We start from the raw sequence: 19,244 nt of genomic DNA, 5'->3' as shown, positions 1-19,244 counted from the left end.
ACAGATGAATGAGGCCAGGGGCAAGGAGAAAGAGATAAGCCGCAACTAAATGGCTGGGAAGCAGTCTTTTGTGTGGGCTTATCTGGGGAAGATGGCCATCTCAGGGGGTGCACCCAGGGATGTCACATAGGCAGGAAAAAAGGAGAATAAAAGAGGGATCAGCAACCATGAAGTGAGGTTTTCTGACAACAGATTTACACCTACATTTTTACATTTTTAACTGACAGCTCATCGTTGTGTTGCCGTGGAGCAGCCACAGAGCAGAAACGCTTTTTGTTTCTTAGTTTGGCATTTTTTTAGATCTGGAGAAATGCAGCCTCATTCCCAAATCCAGTTTGCTTGGTTTGCAAGTAGAAAGCTCTAGGGTAACACAATGTGACTTGGTGCAGTGCTTTCCTTCCCTTCTTATGACATAGGTCTCCATATCTAATACACAGAAAGCTTGAGAGTAGTTTCACTGACTGTCTTAGCCTATATATCCTTATATACAACTCACAGACTACATGATGTACAAAAAAAAAACCCAAACAAACAAACTCAAAACCCCATGACAACCAACAGTCACTTGTTGACAAGCCTAAACAAAATATATTTTAGCCAGTTCCATAATGGATTTTGTACCACAATTGTTCCATTCCTTTTCTCTGGAAGAAAAAGGGATATAAATTGAGTGGCAGAAGGGTCTGCAGAAGAGAAGATTCACACTGTTTACTTCCTTCTGTCACACATCTGGAGATGTGCAGCGAGGCAGACATAGTCATTTCAGGAGACAGAGCAAGTTACTTTTCTGACATGGAAAGTCTAATCCATACATCCTGCTGTACACACTGATCCACTGCTATTTTGCCACTCTTATCTTCTTCCATTGCAAATTTTGGGGGAAAAAAATAATAATAAATGAGTGTAAAGCACTGTTTAATTAGCAAAATAATTATAGACTCATACTCTGAGCATCCAGCTCCAACAGCAGTGAACTGCCAATATTATTTCAGTAACTTTGAAAGTAAGTTCATTTTGATCCATCACAGTTACAGAGGAAAACCCAGCTCCTGTACATTCACAGTAATATAGAACAAGTGTCTTTGCTTTTATGCTAGAAAACGCAGCTATAGTTCTAGTTCTAGTCTGATGCCTGAGTAGTTTAGTATTAACACAGCTGAACAGTTGCTTCCTTGAAACCTACATGTGTGAAGTTTTTTGCTGGTGTTCTTTATTTCCTAGCAATTCCCAGTCTACTAAAATCAGAGGTAAAAGAAAAACAAAACAAAACAGTTTCTGTTTGTTCTAGATCGGGAATTAACAGTGTTTCCGGAAAGAAAAGATAAGGTAAATTATGACTTTACTGGGAAGTATATTTTTATCTCTTTTTCTCCTAAATCCTCCCTCAGGAAGAAAAATAAGAATACTAAAACCAATCAAATATGCTCTTCTTCTCTAAGTTGCATTCACTTTCTGCTTTAAGTCATTACTGGGTATTTCTGGGTGGAAAAAAAAGATACTGGAAGCAAGACACAAATTGTGGCCTGAGATCACATTAAATCCAGAATGGCATTAATTTCCCTTTATTTTCTATGATATTCTGTTTAATATGTTAACACTTCTACAGGCCTTCAGTGCTTATCAAAGTTAGATAGTCATTATAACCTTGCTCACAACATGCTACTAATAACCTGCATCTTTCAAGGCCTCTATAAGTCACTGTATTTCCAATTAGACTGAAATAAAACAGTCCATTTGGAAGGGACCTTCAAATATCATGGAGTCCAACTGCTTGACCACTCCAGGGCAAACCAAAAGTTAAGTTAATGAGGGCATTGTCCAAACATCTCTTGAACATGTACAGGCTTGGGGCATCAACTACCTCTGTAGGCTGCCTGTTCCAGTGTTTGATCACCCTCAAAGTAAAGAAACATTTCCTAATGCCCAGCCTGAGGGAGGTGTACAGGGCAACAAGGTTACCTCTCTTGGCCTCCTCCAGATTAAAAGACAACTATTTCAGAAGAAAACCATCTTCTACAAAATCTCAGCATCTATACTGGGTGGTGTTTGCAATTGTGTATGTTTGTTGTAACCTCCAGAACAGCAATACCACAAAATTCAAAAGGATTAGCTGGACAAAGCCTGTAAATACTTGCTAGTGCAAGTGCACACATATTTCAATTTTCAGCAAGCTATCAAATTCTGCATACAAAAATGACTCATGAAAGGGAACTCGTGAGACACCCAAGGGATCAACTATACCTTGCTTCCACCAGTGCTGTTTGAGACATGGGAGAACAGTAAATCTGAAAATTAGTCTTCAAGTAGCTATTCAGAATTGGTAGCAAAGTAAGAGAGAAGAAACAATAAGGCAACAGACTTGATTCCCTTTGGGTTTTCCAAGCTCAGTAACATTACTTATTTCCCTTAAAGATTTAAAGAAGGAGTAGGGAAGGACATGTATCTGCCTGCAGAGATGCCCCTTCACATAACAAAGCTTCTTAGATAAGAACCAAGTGTTTAATTTCCATCCTACTTGGAGGAAGAAGCTGTAATTCTCAGCTCCTCTTTCACTTGCTGAGAGCTGTAAGAGCTGAATAAATGCTTTCTGACCTATCTGCTGTAAAAATGATGGTGGCTGCTTCACCAATATATTAAAGAGTTTGCACTGTACGTGAGTAACTTCAGATTTATTCTGCTACATATTCTGAAAACTATTTCCAGAACCTTTGTGATCCTGTTAGGAGCCTTTGTTTCACAATGAAGAAAAATGCTGCCATGCGCGGGTTGAGCAAAGCAAATTTTCAACAGGAGAATGGAAAGCTTTCCATATTTACATTACTAAACGTGATTTTCAAGATATGAATTCCACAAGAATTTCCAGAGTGAATTTACTTTTAAAGTAAAAAAATAAACCTATATGAAAATGGCCTTTAGCTCCTTCAGAAGCACTAGTCATAGACAAGTGCATTTCTGGGAAGGACAGCAAGCCACAGAGACGGAGCCCAAGTTCTGATCTGCCAGCAGTGCCAGAAGTCCAGGCAGACAAGATTACTGAGAAGATCAGCTGGGAAGAAGATGCTCAGAAACAACTGCTTCAAAAACGTATTCCTGAAATCTGCATCTGTACCCTGCTGCTGCCAAAATCGTCCTGTGAGTGGCCACAGTTCCAAGGATGAAGCAGGTGGAAGCCAAGCTCAGACCAAGCACAGGGCCAGCAGCAAGAAATGCTTGCTGCATGGGGAGCGGTATCACCGTGTTCATGTACATGCACACTGGTGTGGACTAAAACTGTGTTTAATCTTTCAAAGTTCACGAACTGACAAACACAGCTAGGCACTTATGTCTCTAATGACAGGATGCATCTTGCCAGGAGTAGTGAAGATCAATGGTTTACTTATGCTCTAACAGCAAGGTTACAAGGATATCGTTAGGAGGGAGAGACTAGCAATTTGACCCATTTAATTATCTCAAATTAGTTTGCAGAGCTCATTGTGAGACTTCGTGTGAGTGCCTATGTTTTAAATGTATGCTTTGCTGCTCATGGAGAACAAAATCACAGCCAGCAGTCTGGCATTCATGAGAAAATCAGAGTCAGAAAACAAACTTTCATTAAAGGCTCAAATGTCAGCTTCAAACTTCCAAAGGGCTATTTATTATCACGAAGGCAAATGAAAGCCTGAATAAAATCTTCAGAAAATCATAACAGAAAACTAGACCAGTTTATTTAGGCGAGCTCTCTAATGCCAACGAGTTCAACTAGTACATTATTTAGTGCTTCGTCCAGTCTAATTTTAAGTGTCTGGAAAATGGGACTTGCAAAGATTTATTTGGAAATCTGCACCATCAGAATTGTTTTCTTCTTCTTTAAACTCATGAACAGTTTTTATCTCCTTTATTATGTTTTTCTTTTTACTGATTTACACATCACTACTCTCCTTAACTACAGCTTCTGTTCTCTGCATGCTTTGTGTCCTTCAGCTAGTTTTCTGCAAGCATTTATTATAATTATGTGTGTTTTCCTACTCAATATGTTTTCTAACAACGTGTTGACAATAAAACAGGGCCTGGATTACACTGCACAGCTCAAAACTTGTCAGCTAAAGGCACTGGCATTGCTCACTATTCATCTCAAGAATCTGCCACAGCCAACGCTCACAGTCTAAGGAAAGCTTAGCGAAAGATATTTGATAAAGGAAACTGAGCACAATGTAAGACATGCAGGAGGGCAGACAGTAACACTAAATTGCAAAAGGGCGTATAAGATAATAATTTTACCTTCTATCATATATAAATAAATATGGCTGCATGTCATGCTTTAGAGGCAAAAAAAAGAAAAGAAAAGATGAGGCAGTAAGCCTTGCTTCCTGCCATTGTCATCCACTCTCTGGTAAAGCACTGAACAACAACTCAATGAAATATTTAATTATGCAAATAGAGAACTCCAGAGGTCAAAAGAGCTAGTCTAAGCAGAGGAAAAAATCACTTCGCAATTTATTTGGCTTCCAAAATGCAGACTTCTCACACAATTGCACTTGGTCAGAGGGCACCTTTTTTTCCCCTTCTTCTAATGCACCTTTTTAGACATGCTACGGAGCTTGAGGGAGAGATTACGCCTGCAGTAGGCAGTGAAGTCTGTTCAAGACTACTTTTCGTTCATTCTGTTCTCTGAAAAAATACCCCAGCTACGACTGATTATCCAGCCAAAAGTCCAAAACTAAGTTTTGCTAAAGAGACGTGCTATTAAAGGTTTCATAACAACAGGAAAATAAAAACATTTCTCATCAATTCTTTATGACAGAAAGTATATGTTTTAATGGGGCTCAATCAATATTTGCTGCTTTCGGTGGTACTCGACAGATGAGTCAAATGCGTGTCAAGCTGTTTAGCTAGGTAAAACTGCAGGATAGGAGAATTACGTTAATACTTGTAGAAAATATAGCTTCATGTACAGTAGTTAAATTGCAGTAATTCTGGAAAAGACGACAGTTCTTCAATAAAAATGCAGCTCTGAAGGAGCAACTGCTAAGAGATGCCTCCAAAGATATCTCACGGTCAAGTCTGTGGAGAATGACATGGAGAGAAGAGTAGATGTTTCAAGGAATGCCCTCCTACGCTTCTCAACATCTTCTCTTCAAGTATGTCAAACCATGCCAGGAATAGTTCTTCAGTGGAGAGGCAAGATATCAGATCCTTTTAGGAATAGCCTTGTTATTTTTGTGACACAGTTTGCAGGAGTTCTCTTCTTTTTGATTTTCAAATCTTACTACATATATTCGATCTGCATTAAATAATTTAGATACCCTGCGCCAACTAATATATTTTACTAAAGACAAACTTTCACATTCATTGAACTTATGAACTGCAAAAAGTAAATAAGGGATGAAGGTAACTGGAATGAAAACCACATTTCTGAAGAGAAATATTTCTTCAAAAACATAACAAGAAAAACATTCTGATTTTTATAACTGAATATATCGTGAATAACCCTGAGGAAATAAAAGTGACCATAAAAGATCTGTAAAACTAGTCTGAAATAATCTAAACACTTCACTAGTGGTAATCCTCCTAAACATCATTCCAGAGCCATATAGATACAGACTGAGCTTATCTGAGATGAACAGGATTTGTTATAAACCCTGAAGTGCTTCAGTATTCTTTCTCCCATTGATGGAGTAATGATGGTTCTGATGGTCCAAACTACAGGGTAGTCACTGCCACCAGAAGACAGCAAGTGCTAAAGCGTCTTCACCAGTTATAAAAAGTAGAAGAGGGATGCAAGAAATCAGATATGAAGAATAAATCAAAGATTGACACAGACCACTGAATTCAAATAAAATGACCAAGATGAAAACCTTATGAAGACTTCTGAAGAAGAAAGCCAGTTGATAGCACCTGCAAGAAATAAGGGCATGAGCAAAATTGTGACAAGAGGGTTGATGGAGCAAGACTGGATTTCCATAAAGCATTCAGAACACATGAGGTTTTGGATGAGCTTGAAGAACAGGCTGATCTTTAAAAGCCTTGTCAGGATGCCAACATGGGATGATCACCTACAGAAAAACAACTTACCAGGATATGGTACAAAACAGGCACTGGGAACAAAACTGCTCCAAAAAGATGTTCATTAATTTATCCAGAACAAAGTTAATAATCCTGGATGTAAATCTTCCTTTACTAGCTTGTTAAAAATGCTAAATTCTCTACTAAAAATCTTACAGCTAGAGGCTGACAGAATTTAGCTTATTCGTCTTCAAAGTCATTAAATAAATAATTAACTAACAATAACTGGTAAGTAACCTTGACAACAAAGAATTATTAATATGAAATTGCCCAAGGGAGAATGAGCCAGGGATTTTCAAACTGTGGTGTTAATCAAACTACTTCAAAGCAACGCAAGGACTCAGTGCTGGCAGGCAGGCAGGCGGTCACTGCCTCGGGTGGATTCATGCAGCCTGACACAGAGCTAGGAGCTACCACTCCCTTTGGCAACACGGGTAATTTAGTGATGTACTTCTGTGCAGCAAAAGGTCAAAACTATTTTTTAAGCAAGAAAAGGGAAATAGAAGATTAAAAGTACCTGAATTACAGAACCATTAATAATGTGTCAATCATACTGAGAAATGAATATTAGCTCTATTCCCAACAAGATGTTATATAACATGTTTAGACAATGGCTAAAAAAAATGCAGATACAGAATGCTTCAGACATAACTGCACACGTGTCGAGCATTCCACAAGGCTAACTATACACCTCTGTACCTCCTTCTCATTTCTAAGAACTAATGGGCAAAGGATAACATTACTTTTCCATTCTCTTAATGACTGTTCTTAAGGTAGCATAGTACTTCTGAAAGATGAGAAATCAGAATGCTGAAGATGAGTTACTTGTCAAAACCCACATTTGTGAACTAGTAGGAAGAGTATTTAGACCTAAAGGGTCTTTTGTCAGTGAACTTCTGTAATAGTCTGTGAGGCTATTCATGCCAGCAAACCAATTACTGGTTTAGCAAATAACTTCCTCAGAGAAGTCGTTCAGTCGAGTCTCTGAGTTACATCATCCATAAGCAAGCTTAGTCAGAAATCCTGTTGTAAGGTAAGACTGTTCTCCAGTAAGTGATTTTTAGTGCAGGTTACATCAGTTTTTTTCAGCATAATGGGAACAGTTTTGATCCTCTGAAATGACTGACCCCTGCTCTCCTTACAGCAGTTCTCAAAACTGCTATCAAACACCAAAAGTGTCTTTTTATAGAAAGAAAAGGCACATACTTTCGCCAGTGCAGAAGAGCAGACCAGTGCTTGGAGATACAGTTTGTGTGGCTGGAATTTCCCAAAGTTTGCCATCAAACACACTGTGACAGAACCTGAGTCAGGCAGAGGCTCTTTTCAAGGTTCTCTCCCACACACCTTCTCTTGAAGGATTTCAGTCTTTGCAGTTATGACTTTTTAGTAGAGCACAAACAAGTAAAATGAACATCTCCATTCCCTGCTCCTTTGAAAATCTTCCCTTTTTACAACTCTCCTCTGGGGAATTTCCTTACCTCTCCTGGCTTCCTGTAAGCCTCATTTCCCCTGATGAAGCTCTTCTAGGCTTCATCAAAACGTGAGTTACCCACTAGCAAGGACACCCTTGCTGACTGGGTTGCAGCAGCCCCCATTATCAATACAAGCTGGAGGAAAAGCTGGATTGAGCAGAACTCATCAACTCATTTTGAGGAGGACCACAAAAATGATCCAAGGGATGGAACACCATTCTACAGGGTGAGGCTGACAGCTGGGGCTGTTCAGCCTGGAGAAGAGAGAGGCTCCAGGGAGACCCAATAGCAGCCTTTCAATATCTAAAGGGGGGCTATAAGAAAGGAGGGGGCAGACTCTTTAGTAGGGTCTGCTGTGACAAGGAGAAATGGTTTCAAACTAAAAGAGGGAAGACATAGGTTAAATATAAGAAAAATGCTTTTTTTTACAGTAAGGGTAGTGAAGCACTGAACAAAGTTCCCAGAGAGGTGGAGGTGCCACCACTGGAGACACTGAAGGTGAGGATGGACATGGCTTTGAGAAATCTGATCTAGCTGTAGATGTTCCTGCTTACTGCAGGGGAGTTGGATTAGATGACCTTTAGTGGTCTCTTTCAACTCAATAAATTCTGTTCTATGAAACCCATTACCAAATTCTGGAACTCAAACCAGTAGTGCATACTTCATATGCTCAAACAGTTATTGGCTGCTGGAGACTTCTGAGACTACTGAAATGGGACAGATTGAATACATCAACTGGACTCAGTCCATTAAACTAAATATGAAATGCTCCACAGCCCAATGCATATCAGAGCTTCGTTGTCCTCCAAGATTCTTTTATATCAGATATCTGAGGTACAAATACAATAAAAAAGTAGTGATGCCAGAGGACTATAATGACCCAGGGTTTTCTTTTTTTTTTTTCCCAAATAGAAAAAGATTCATAAAAGGAGGGCATACCCCAAATCATCTTTGAGTCGGCACAACTGATTTCTAGCATTTTATGGACATAACATTCTATCTAAAACACTTGGTTTTGCAAAAATGAAATAAAAGATTCAATCAGGAATAACTGAGCAAAAACTACCTGCGCAGATTTATCCCTACTCATTTTATTCTTCCTCTGACATAATTCAGTCACAGAAAACTTATCTCACATTGAATTCCTAAAATGGACTTTTCTGCTGGACATAGCTACTGACCTGCAGCATTTGAAGATAGCCTTCTTGTGGATCACAGAGCAGCGATGATATTCGGTGATTGTTCCTCATGCACCTCTGATTGTTGTCCTTTGAGAGAGGGAAAATCTGCCGGATAACTGTCATCCTCCCAAGAGCACTATGCACCAGCTCTAATATTTCATTATCAGTGATTTCCTGTGAATGGAGACAAAGTATTTTAGAAACAAAGACTTATCCAGATATTTTAATATACATCTATCATTGCTTGAAAAATGTTTTTAAACAGACAAAGGAAGAATAAAAAGTTATGATCCACGCTTTATCTACAACAAAACTTATTCTTTTATGCTTAATAACATCATTTTTTGATGTGCTATCTGAAACAAAAGAGAACAGCTTAACATAGCATCATCTACTCAGGCAATATTATCATACAGTGGAAGTAGTTCCTCATAGGAAAAAGCACAACAATAGTCTCAATAGCTCTCAAAGTAAAGAACAAGAACCCTCAAATGAAATGTTTACAGAAAGAACAGAACCTCACTACAGCCTCAAAGCAAAACAGCAAATATCAAATGTAACCACCGGGAAATACAGCCCCCACCTCTGAGAATAAAGGTGCAAGCACATTCTTCCCATAAGAACATCAAATTATATCTTTAGACTAATTCTTATAATAATGACTCAATCAAGTCCTTTGAAGTAATCAATGTTACAGAATCAAAAAGGAGGGAAGCCTCGTGGAAGGGATGGATGCATTTAAGAATGTAAAGTACTACATAGGAAATAATTTGTGGTAAGATACAAAGAAAATTCATGACAAGGGACAGAGTCTGCATCTGCTGCCCTTATGTTGCAACTGATGCCAACTCAGCTATATGCTCTATGTATTCTGTACTTAAACAAACAAACACAAACCTCTTTTCTTACCCAAGAAACAAATCATTTGAAAATTATGGGTTTAGCTGATCCTGAAATCAGAAGAGCAGTACAGCTTGTGATGGCTATCAGCTGCCACAGAGATTGCTTCCCCATGGGGAATGACAGGCTATGGCATCACTGTCTGCATTCTTCCCCTCAGTCACATCCTTCACAGAGAATGGCTTTACGGCCAAGCTCCCTACCACTGCCACCAGCAGTCTCACATGCCACATCAGCCCATCTCCAACATCAGCTGGTCAGGAAAAAAAGGGTCTGAGCGTGACCACATTTCAGATCCAGTGCTCTAAAAACTAAGGGTAACTATGAGCCTTTCCAAGCCGGTACACATGATCCCCAGCAGACTGCAAGCAGTGTGGTACAGGGCATCTTGGGCAGCTCCTAGAGCAGAACTGTGATACATGGAGGACAAAAGGAGATGCCATCCTGCTCAGCAGCAGATGCAGTTCCCTGGACCAGTGTCATGGCCACAGGCCGTCCCCTCATGTGGTGTTGGCAGACCATGGGGGCTCATTTCTAGAAAAACTCTGACTCTGGCTTAGCAGCATGTGAAGCTTTAGAGGTCACCTGTGCTCTGACTGTGATAAATACAGGAGAATTAAAAGCCAAGGAAGGAAATTTATATGTGAAGTCGTCTCTTACATTTACATCCACCAGGATAACAGCATATGAACTGTATATAGTTCTAGGTCTTGGTGTCACAGAGGAAAAAAACCATTTCACACTGATCTTATAATTAAACTCTACTCATCTAGTAACCTGTTTTTTTGCCCCTGTGTATGACACCACAGAACCACAGAATATCCCAAGTTGGACTGTGACAGAGCACACTGCTCACCCGTGTTCAACTTGCCACCAATCAGAACCTCCAGATCCCACACCATGGGGCTGCTCCCCTGCCTTTCTTTCCCCAGTCTGTATGGGGAAATGATACTTACACAGGGGTGCCCCAGCCTATATGGAAAATCTGGAACTTGCTCTTTTTACTGGCTTCCCTTGAATAACTAGGGACCCAAATTTTCTGTGACAACTGAGCAAGCCATTTAATTCAGTCCTAAACCTTCTTTACAAGCAACTATGCCCCAAATTTCCAATCTTGATCATGGATCATTACACATCACAAGACAGCACACTAATTACCTTTTATACTATATCTGAACATTGCATTCTAAATAAATCTTATTGATCGCTTTGCAGCATCTCCTTACAAAATCCCATTCTAAGTGCCCACTTTCTGGCTTTCACGATCCCATGATATTACTGGCTGTTACTGGTATTAGTTAATATAGATGGCAGTTTTTGCTCGCTTCAGGGGTATCCTTTAAGGAAGGAAAAGAGCCTAACTACAGCCAAGCACCTCAAATAGCAAGTTGCAGCCAGACCTATAAATACTTGAATGAGGATGGAACAACAGTACTTTTGTGAAAAATAAAGGATGTTCTTGTACATATGTGCCCTTATGCTGGATTTTTTCTTCGCTAAGGGAAAGAGTATGAGTAGCCCAAATAATTCAAGGAGCACTTAAATATTTTGGTAAGCAGACATCAGTGTAAATATGGTTACATCAGTGTAACCCCAGGCTATTTGTAGTTCTCACCATCCAACACTAAAGGAGTATTCCTACAAACCCTGTTTTCAGTTCTTGTGGCACATTAATGACAGAGATCCCTCTTCAAGAATTTGTGGCATTCATTTATCTATTTATTTATCTGCACATTAAGAACTCGAGTTAGACTGTAATACCTAGCCACATTGCTCAGGGGAATACTTAAATTTGCTCTAGTTGCGCCCAACTATCGTAACACAAATTGCAAAATGAGACAATTATGTTTCACATCACAATCTCTATTTTCCTAGAGGTAATAAATGAATATTATAAATTTTAATGACATTAATAATTTAAAGAACCAAAAGAGATACCAGAAAGAAGATCCCTGAGAAAGTTGGAGGATAAAACTGAATGGCAATGAGGGCGAGGATGCTCTCAGAGACAAGCTACAGATATATGCTTTTGCAGTATGATCAATACTCCTCTCAATGCACATCTATCTATAAATGGACGCTTGTTCATACATTGCAAATCCAGAAAGCAACTTTTGCAATAAGCTGGTTTTAAAACATTTCTGACATCTTATTTTGTAAACTGATTTATGAAACCTTAACATTATGTTGGCTTCCCTGAATCCCACATGAACAGACACACACGCAAACAAAAAGGTTAATCCTTTAAGGGAAGGACACAATCCACTTTTCATGCCACAGAAAACATTCTGATGGAGGTCTACATGACCACCTGTTCAATTTCCATCTTTGCTCTTCTCCAAAACACCTCTTCCTTTCACCTGATGCCTCTAAAATTTCCTACATGTCTATCTGTATTTTCAAAGACTCCACAGTGAGTGCCCAGAAGTCTTTCTCAGATCATACTGAGTGCGTATACAGTAAAAGCATGAAAAATGGCAGTTAACTAAAGCTGGACAAAAACAAGGAAACAAACAACTTGGCATTGATTTTAATGCAGATTTCACTGACAAGAGAACTCATAATCACATACAGTCATCTAGCCTCGCTCCTTGACTGTTTCAGTGTAATTCAGCAGTAACTGAATTAGGTCGATTCTGAACCTTAGAAGTTACTGAGAGCAGGATGCAGGTGCATACGCAATCCGGTTTCAAATACACAAACACATAAAAAAGTTGCTAAATATACAGTCTTTTCTATAGTGTCGAAGACAGCATTCAAAAGGAGAGAAAAAAGGTTTCTGTCGGCAAGTTACAAATATAGATTTACTTGGAATAAAATTGGAATAAATTTAGACATGTAAATTACTAAGCTTTGAACTGAAATGTGTCATCTGCTAGATTATTTAAAAAGAGTCTTTCCAGTAGTTTGTTCAGTTTTTATAAATCTATACATTTTTGTCTAATTTTAAATAATTATGCATATCATAGAATGCTTTGCCCTACTTTCATTTGTGAAGCATCACTGAAAATTCTGCTTTGTTTAAGCAAAATAGGCAGAGGGAACCATATTCTACTTATCATCCTATTACCATAATAAATACAAACAGAACTGTGTAGACTGCTTTTTCCAGTGATCTCTTAGAACTTCCATATGTAGAGAAAAACTGAGCAGAATTCCACATAGTTCTGGTCTTACTCAAATAAAAATGAAGCCCTAACAGTTTTTAAATAGCTGTGGATCTGACTCTTGGCCACTCAAGGGCTATTAAATAGGCATTTCTAGCCGAAAGGAGAAAGATTTTTCAAAGGAAAGGGAAAAACAAACACTGCATCCAGATGGGATTTGTATTCTGCAGTCAGAAGTTTCTCCAAGATTTTTCTACAAGCTCTGCATTAGGAAACACTGTTCATCATGCATCATCTAATGTCTTCTTACATGCTAGCCTTGGAGAAAAAAAAGAGGTAAAGTAATTTGTTGAGACACACTTTATTTGATAATTGCTATGCTATTTTCTGCTCCTTCTCAACCTTTGAGAATATTTTATAGAGATCTCTATGTCATTATTTTCCTCTGGAGGAAGTGCCTTGATAATGGCTGAGAAGAATTTTGATTTGAAAAGCAAAGAAATTAGTAACTGTGGATATACTAGACATGTGTTACACAAAAAAAAAGGAAAACTATTGGTAGAAATGATGGAGCTGCAGGGTAGAAACAGAAAGCACAAAACACATTACACCAGGGCAGAAACAATGGAACACTTTCTCATTTCTCACATAACAAACTGCCTCTTACAGAATAGAGAACTGACGTGGAGTCCAGTAAAGAGGAAACATGTTTTGAATGACTGAATGCAATGGAGGCAGAATGAAAAAAGAATAAATAAAATAGAAACTTTTTTCTGTACTTGGTTTTGAATTATCACATGGCTTGAGTTTGAGAAATCTGTCTTTATCTGTTGAAGGTCTGGAAATTCAACTGCTGGCAGCACCACCAGCATCATTTGAAATGCATCATCACTCTGGCAAGGGAGGGTAAGGTCACTCATTGTCTAAAGTTTGGCTCACATTGAAATGACGCAGTTAACCAAACCTTCTGGATAGCACTATATCAGCACAGCCTGGAGTTCTCCAAGTCCCTCAGCACTCTAAGTTCCTCTATTAGACTTCTTGCCAATGACAAAACCTGTACTGTTGTTTTGTTTTCACTTCCTTTTACTACTACTCCTGTAGAAATTATAAGGTATTTTCCTCCTTCTTCACTTCTCCCTTCTCACTGAGGGCTTCTTCTAATAAATGTACCACCACAGATGGTAATAATTTAACAAAATACTTTACAGTTGCAGCTGCTTTAGTTGTTTGCCTACACTCGTGGCCTCCATTTTTTTTTTTCCATTTCTGCTATCCATCTTACAGTGCTGCAGAGTAGCCTGTTTGGTTGATTTCTGTTTCACTTAAATGTGACAAAGAATAGGACTTATTTTTTTCTTAGTGACAAAGAAATGACTCCATATTGAAGCTCAGAGTCAAGCTACTCTGCACAGCATGAAACTGTATCTTGAATCAAACAATACAGCCAGCCCCTGTGTTAAGTCCCCAGGACACAAGCAAACACAGAGAACTGTGCTAATACATCTATTGGGGCCATCAATACTATGATTACTTTCTCCTTTACAAAGTTTCATTCTGGCATCTTTACAAGAGTTCACAGGAAAAAAATGCAATGGAAGAATGCAAAGCAGGCTTTTTGCAAAGTAAAAGAACTTTGCCTTATTAGAAAGAAATCCTGTCTTTTTTTCCCCTCTCTTTTGCCATGACAGTTAACCACATGGGTCACTGATTACCAAGAATAATTTTCCCCACAATGCATTCCTTTTCAATAGAGTTCCATGAAATAACTTGATAACTTACATAGAAAGAAACTACTGTCATGACATTTCCACAGTTCTCCCCACAGTTCCCTCATTAGTACTTGGAAATACAGTGTGTGAATTTCATCATTTGCTATTCCATATAGTCTACAGACTCTGGAATGTACCCAAGGGTATTCAAGGAATGACTGGATGTTGTGTTGAGGGAGATGGTTTAGTGGGAGCTCTTGGTAATGGGTGAACAGTTGGACTGGATGATCTTTTAGGTCTTTTCTACCCTTGGTGATTCTATGATTCAATGTTAAAAAAAATAATAATAATAAAAATAATCAGTATAATAATAGGTCATTTTGTGTTAACAACGAAGACTTGATTATTTGTATAAACTGTCACTGTCACACATGTTGAAATAAGACATTTGAAAGAACTTAGAAGAGGTGGTGTAGATCTGAACAGTAACATCCAGTGGCGTTCATAATACAGTTATATTTGTCTTTCCAAACTGGAAACATTTAGCAGACACAAACAATGTGAGTGGGATGCCAAAAAACAATAAAAAAGAATAAAAATAAGAGCAGAACAACAAGACAGATGACTGAGATGGAAAAAAGGTAACTAAGGAAGATGCATCCATTATGATATATTTAATTATAAATTATTTTCCAATAACCAATTTAATTTTTACTGCTGAGGATTAAATTGCATTTCCTTTATCTTTGCAGGATAAATGTGATCATATTCTTCTTGTAATTGTTCATGTCTTGCCACCATACATTTGCTTCAGCTCCTGATTTTCATAGGAGCTAAACCTAATTCTTTCAGTCTTTCCTCATGGCTCACACTCTACCAAGCTTTCATCATGCTAAGTGGTTTCCTCTATTTCCAACATACACGTTGTTCTGTATCCTCATTTGTTTTACAGTGTCTTGCTCCAAACTTCCAACACAGCACCAACAAGTCCAAGTTCAGTGAGAAGTAACTGCCTCTTTTGTATTACTGGACACAGCTGTTTTAAGATTTCTGAGAACTAAACCACAATAGCATTGATTCATATTCTGTTTATAAACCATGATAACTGGAAGTTGCTCCAGCAGATGCTCAACAGCTATTTTGTAGCCAAAGTACTCAGCATTACACTGAACTTCATGTAGTGGACTGCCTAAACAAACTCAACTACTGAAATTTGTTTTTATAACAGTATTTTATAATTAGTACTTTCTATAATGCAGATTCAAATAAGTCAGCAAAAATATTAAAAACTCTCTTGTCTTCTCCTTCAAAGTCACCTAACACTTCACCTTCTGCTACATCCAATCTTTTCAAATCGCTTCTAATGACTCAGTTCACACCTCAGCAAACCATTTTTCTGTTATGCCTTTGCATTCCTCCCTATTTATTCCATCATTATTTTTTCCTCTCTTTTTTAACAGAATCCCTCTTGGATTTCAAGATCTGTAAAAATATCTCCATTGAACTACAGTATCTTATGCCTTCTCTTCATAGAGCTCCAATACTAAGTCCATTGTTTTATCTTTTCAAGAGCTTTACTAGTTCCCTAAACTTCTGAAGTTGCAAAATCTCCATTAATCCTATTCTCCCATCTTCCTCTTCTTCAAACAGTGCATGTTACCATCTCACAACTGGATCCACAGTAATTATTTTCTGACTTGATATTCCTAATCCTTTCTTTCTTAGCCTGAACACAATCTGAACAGATTACTCCTCAACACACACAGGGATAAAAATGTCCATTGCAAGAAACTGTTCCCTAACACTGCTTTTTTCAGCTACCAGAGAAATTCAAAATCCATCACTGTTACCATTTCTCATCCTTTGCATACTTATATCAAAGATGCACAAAGGTCTTCTCCAGTGTATCTCTGTGTTTACACACAGCTATCTGATGAGGCTGACCCTCACCACTCCTCAGGTTCATGTGTACATACTACTGGTCTGTATTTTGGACACTAAAACAATTATTCCCAACTCAAAACTCCAGCTAGTGATGGAATCTGGTTGAAATAGAAAGGAAATAAAGGATTTGGTGAAATAACTCATTTCATTTAAAAGTTAAGTTCAATAGTCATTCAGTTTCAGTGAAGAACGGTTGAATGCTTTGTGTATTTAACTGGTTTATATACAAAAAATAATGTATGTATGTATGCATGGAAGAAAAAATCCGGAATCAGAACTGAATCTATTGATGTATAGGAATAAAATACTGTGTCTAACAATTGCTTTTTTTAGTCCAAGCTCGGTTTCACAGAACAATTTATTTTTTATGCATCCTTTATTTCCTCTCTCCCCTGCTTAAAACAGAGGAAGTTTCCAAACCATGAAATGCCCCACAGAATGGGAATCATGGCTTCTTATGGTATTTATATGCCTATACCTACTGCTAACAAAAAAAGCAGAGCACTGTTCCTTGTATAACCACATACAAATTCAGTTTAAAGTATTGCTCCAGTGTTTCTCCCCCAGACATGTGCTCTAGGCAATGCACAGCATTTTCTCTGAATGTGCCAAAAAAGAGAAAGGGAGAACAAAAAATGTCAGGAGTAACCAGCAGAGATGTTTGAAGTCAGGCACCAAAGAGAAAGAAATGTAAGGGAAAAATAGAAAAGGAAAACAAGAAAAAAAGGTGGAAAATAAACACCCTGAAGAGGAGGAGGTGAGGTCGGAGAGCATCTACAACTGTGTCGCACTCATGCCACAAGAAGAAACAGCATGCACCTATCAAAGCTAGAAGGCCACTTTACCAACATATCAGGTGATAAATAGCAAAAACATAAGCAAAATACTGGATTTGTTCTAACATAATTTACTGTAGGTCAGAATTGCTTATTATGGGCAACCGCCAGTAATCAAAGTTTTTGGACAATGAAGCTAAGCATGGACAAGGCATTGTTCTCAAGAGGTGTTTGCCTGTGCAAGGATTTCTCTGTTTTAAATCACATATGTTATGGTTTCCAAAAAGCTAAAAGCATCTTTAATGCAAAACTCAGATACCAGCTCTATCTCAATGCACAAAATCATTTAGTATTTCTAGAGAAATAAACGTGAAGAGGATTAAACATATAAAACAGAGGGGTGGTTAGAAATACATTTATTTGTTTTTTCCCCTCAAATCTCCACTATTTCAAGAGCTCTACAAGTCTGAAACACAAAATGGCTGATATTCTCACTTCAGAAACATTAATTTTTAAGACAGTATGGTTCTTCAGACATACTGGAAGATGAGGAGAAAGGCAAATAGTGACTTGAAAGAAAGCAGGGAAGGGGCATGACATGGCAAGACACGTCCCTATGTACTCTTCTATCCAGAAGGACTTGCCACATAAGGTTGCAGCCTTCCAACCCATTAACAATTTTTAGAGATGACTGAGTCCTTTTGTACCACCAATGGCACCCAAACTGAACGGCTAAGTCAGCATAGATTGAGGTCATTAGAAACTAAGAATGCAACCTCTTAACATCAGAGTACTGTAATTAGTGCATAACCCTAACACAGTCCATATTTGTTCACCTGAACTATAACAAGCTTAACAAGCATGCTGTTTTACCTTAGCTTAGTGGTGCTGATTACCTAACAAAAAAGTGAAGGGGTAAAGTTAGTTGAAATTCTCAAATTTAACTCCTATTTTTACATGTGGGATAGAGATTCACTTAATAAATAAATAACCCATAAATATTTATTTATCAATGCAGAAGAAAAAAGTAGATTTAACTCAAATAAGATTTAATAATTGGTTTCTTGTAGAAATAGTACTGCACTATAAAGCCACTTTAACTATAGCCAGATAAGTCCAATGCAGCAGATTGTGAGATGAGCCTCAGTAGTCTGTATATCCAGTACCAAGCCCTTCAATGTGTCCCTGAAATAGGAATAGCCTAAGGAATCTATTTTCTAGAATCCCACACTCTTCAAAGAAGGAACTGTCAGTGGAAACAACTGTCACTGTATTATCTTCCTACTACTGTCCCTTCAGGTCAATTAGTCCTACAATTCTCCTTCCCTGCAATGGGATGATTAGGTCACACAGACCATAGGGTGAACAGACCTTCCATCTGCCTGGGAGAGGTTAAAAAAAAACAAATCAAAGAGGAGTGGCTCAGTGTCGGCACTATTTTACAGAAATTGCACATGGTTTGCTACACATGTGAAACTACATAAAAAGCTCATTTGGCTGCTGGGAATTAAAAATTAATTCAGTTCTGCAAATCCCAGTGCCCATCAACACCCAGTCAAGGAATAGCTTGTTTTCCATTGAATATCCATGAAGTTTTTACTGATACTAGCTGGAAACATGCACGTGAAAAGCATAATCGGTTTGTCTTCCTGCTAGCATAGGGAAATAAACCCAAGTAACAAACAAGCCCTAAGCAGTCTATCCTTCTACACATACACCCATGTGCATGTTTAAGTATTTTCTTCTAGTTGTACCTCTAAGCGCACAAAAATCAACACTTCATCATAAAATATTTGCAAAGTTTCTCTAAAGAATCACAGAATGCCTGGGTTGAAAAGTACCACAGTGATCATCTGGTTTCAACCCCCCTGCTGTGTGCAGGGTCACCAACCAGCAGACCAGGCTGCCCAGAGCCACATCCAGCCTGGCCTTGCATGCCTGCAGGGATGGGGCATCCACAGCCTCCTTGGGCAACCTGTTGAAGCTTCACAGAGTTTAAGTACTTCTGCAATTCTGTTGGAATTTAATTGCATTCTGAAGACTTTATAATTATTTGTAATTATGTGCATTATTATTTTTCACTAAAGCTAATTTATAAGTTTATTTGCGG

The 19,244-nt window shown here is 38.3% G+C and overlaps 1 protein-coding gene across 7 annotated transcripts in view; it reads right to left on the bottom strand.

Moving 5' to 3' along the window:
* GRID1 (glutamate ionotropic receptor delta type subunit 1) overlaps window positions 1-19,244 on the bottom strand; it is a 485,653-nt gene that overhangs the window by 100,583 nt on the left and 365,826 nt on the right. For all 7 annotated transcript variants that reach the window (XM_072339806.1, XM_072339809.1, XM_072339804.1 and 4 more), the window contains one exon: window positions 8,696-8,869. In XM_072339806.1, the coding sequence (XP_072195907.1) occupies window positions 8,696-8,869 (174 nt within the window). The remainder of the gene's footprint in view (window positions 1-8,695; window positions 8,870-19,244) is intronic.

This window comes from Excalfactoria chinensis, chromosome 6, assembly GCF_039878825.1.
Source record: "Excalfactoria chinensis isolate bCotChi1 chromosome 6, bCotChi1.hap2, whole genome shotgun sequence".
Taxonomy (NCBI): domain Eukaryota; kingdom Metazoa; phylum Chordata; class Aves; order Galliformes; family Phasianidae; genus Excalfactoria; species Excalfactoria chinensis.
The sequence above is the reverse complement of the archived record's forward strand: the minus strand, read 5'-3'. Positions and strand labels throughout refer to the sequence as shown.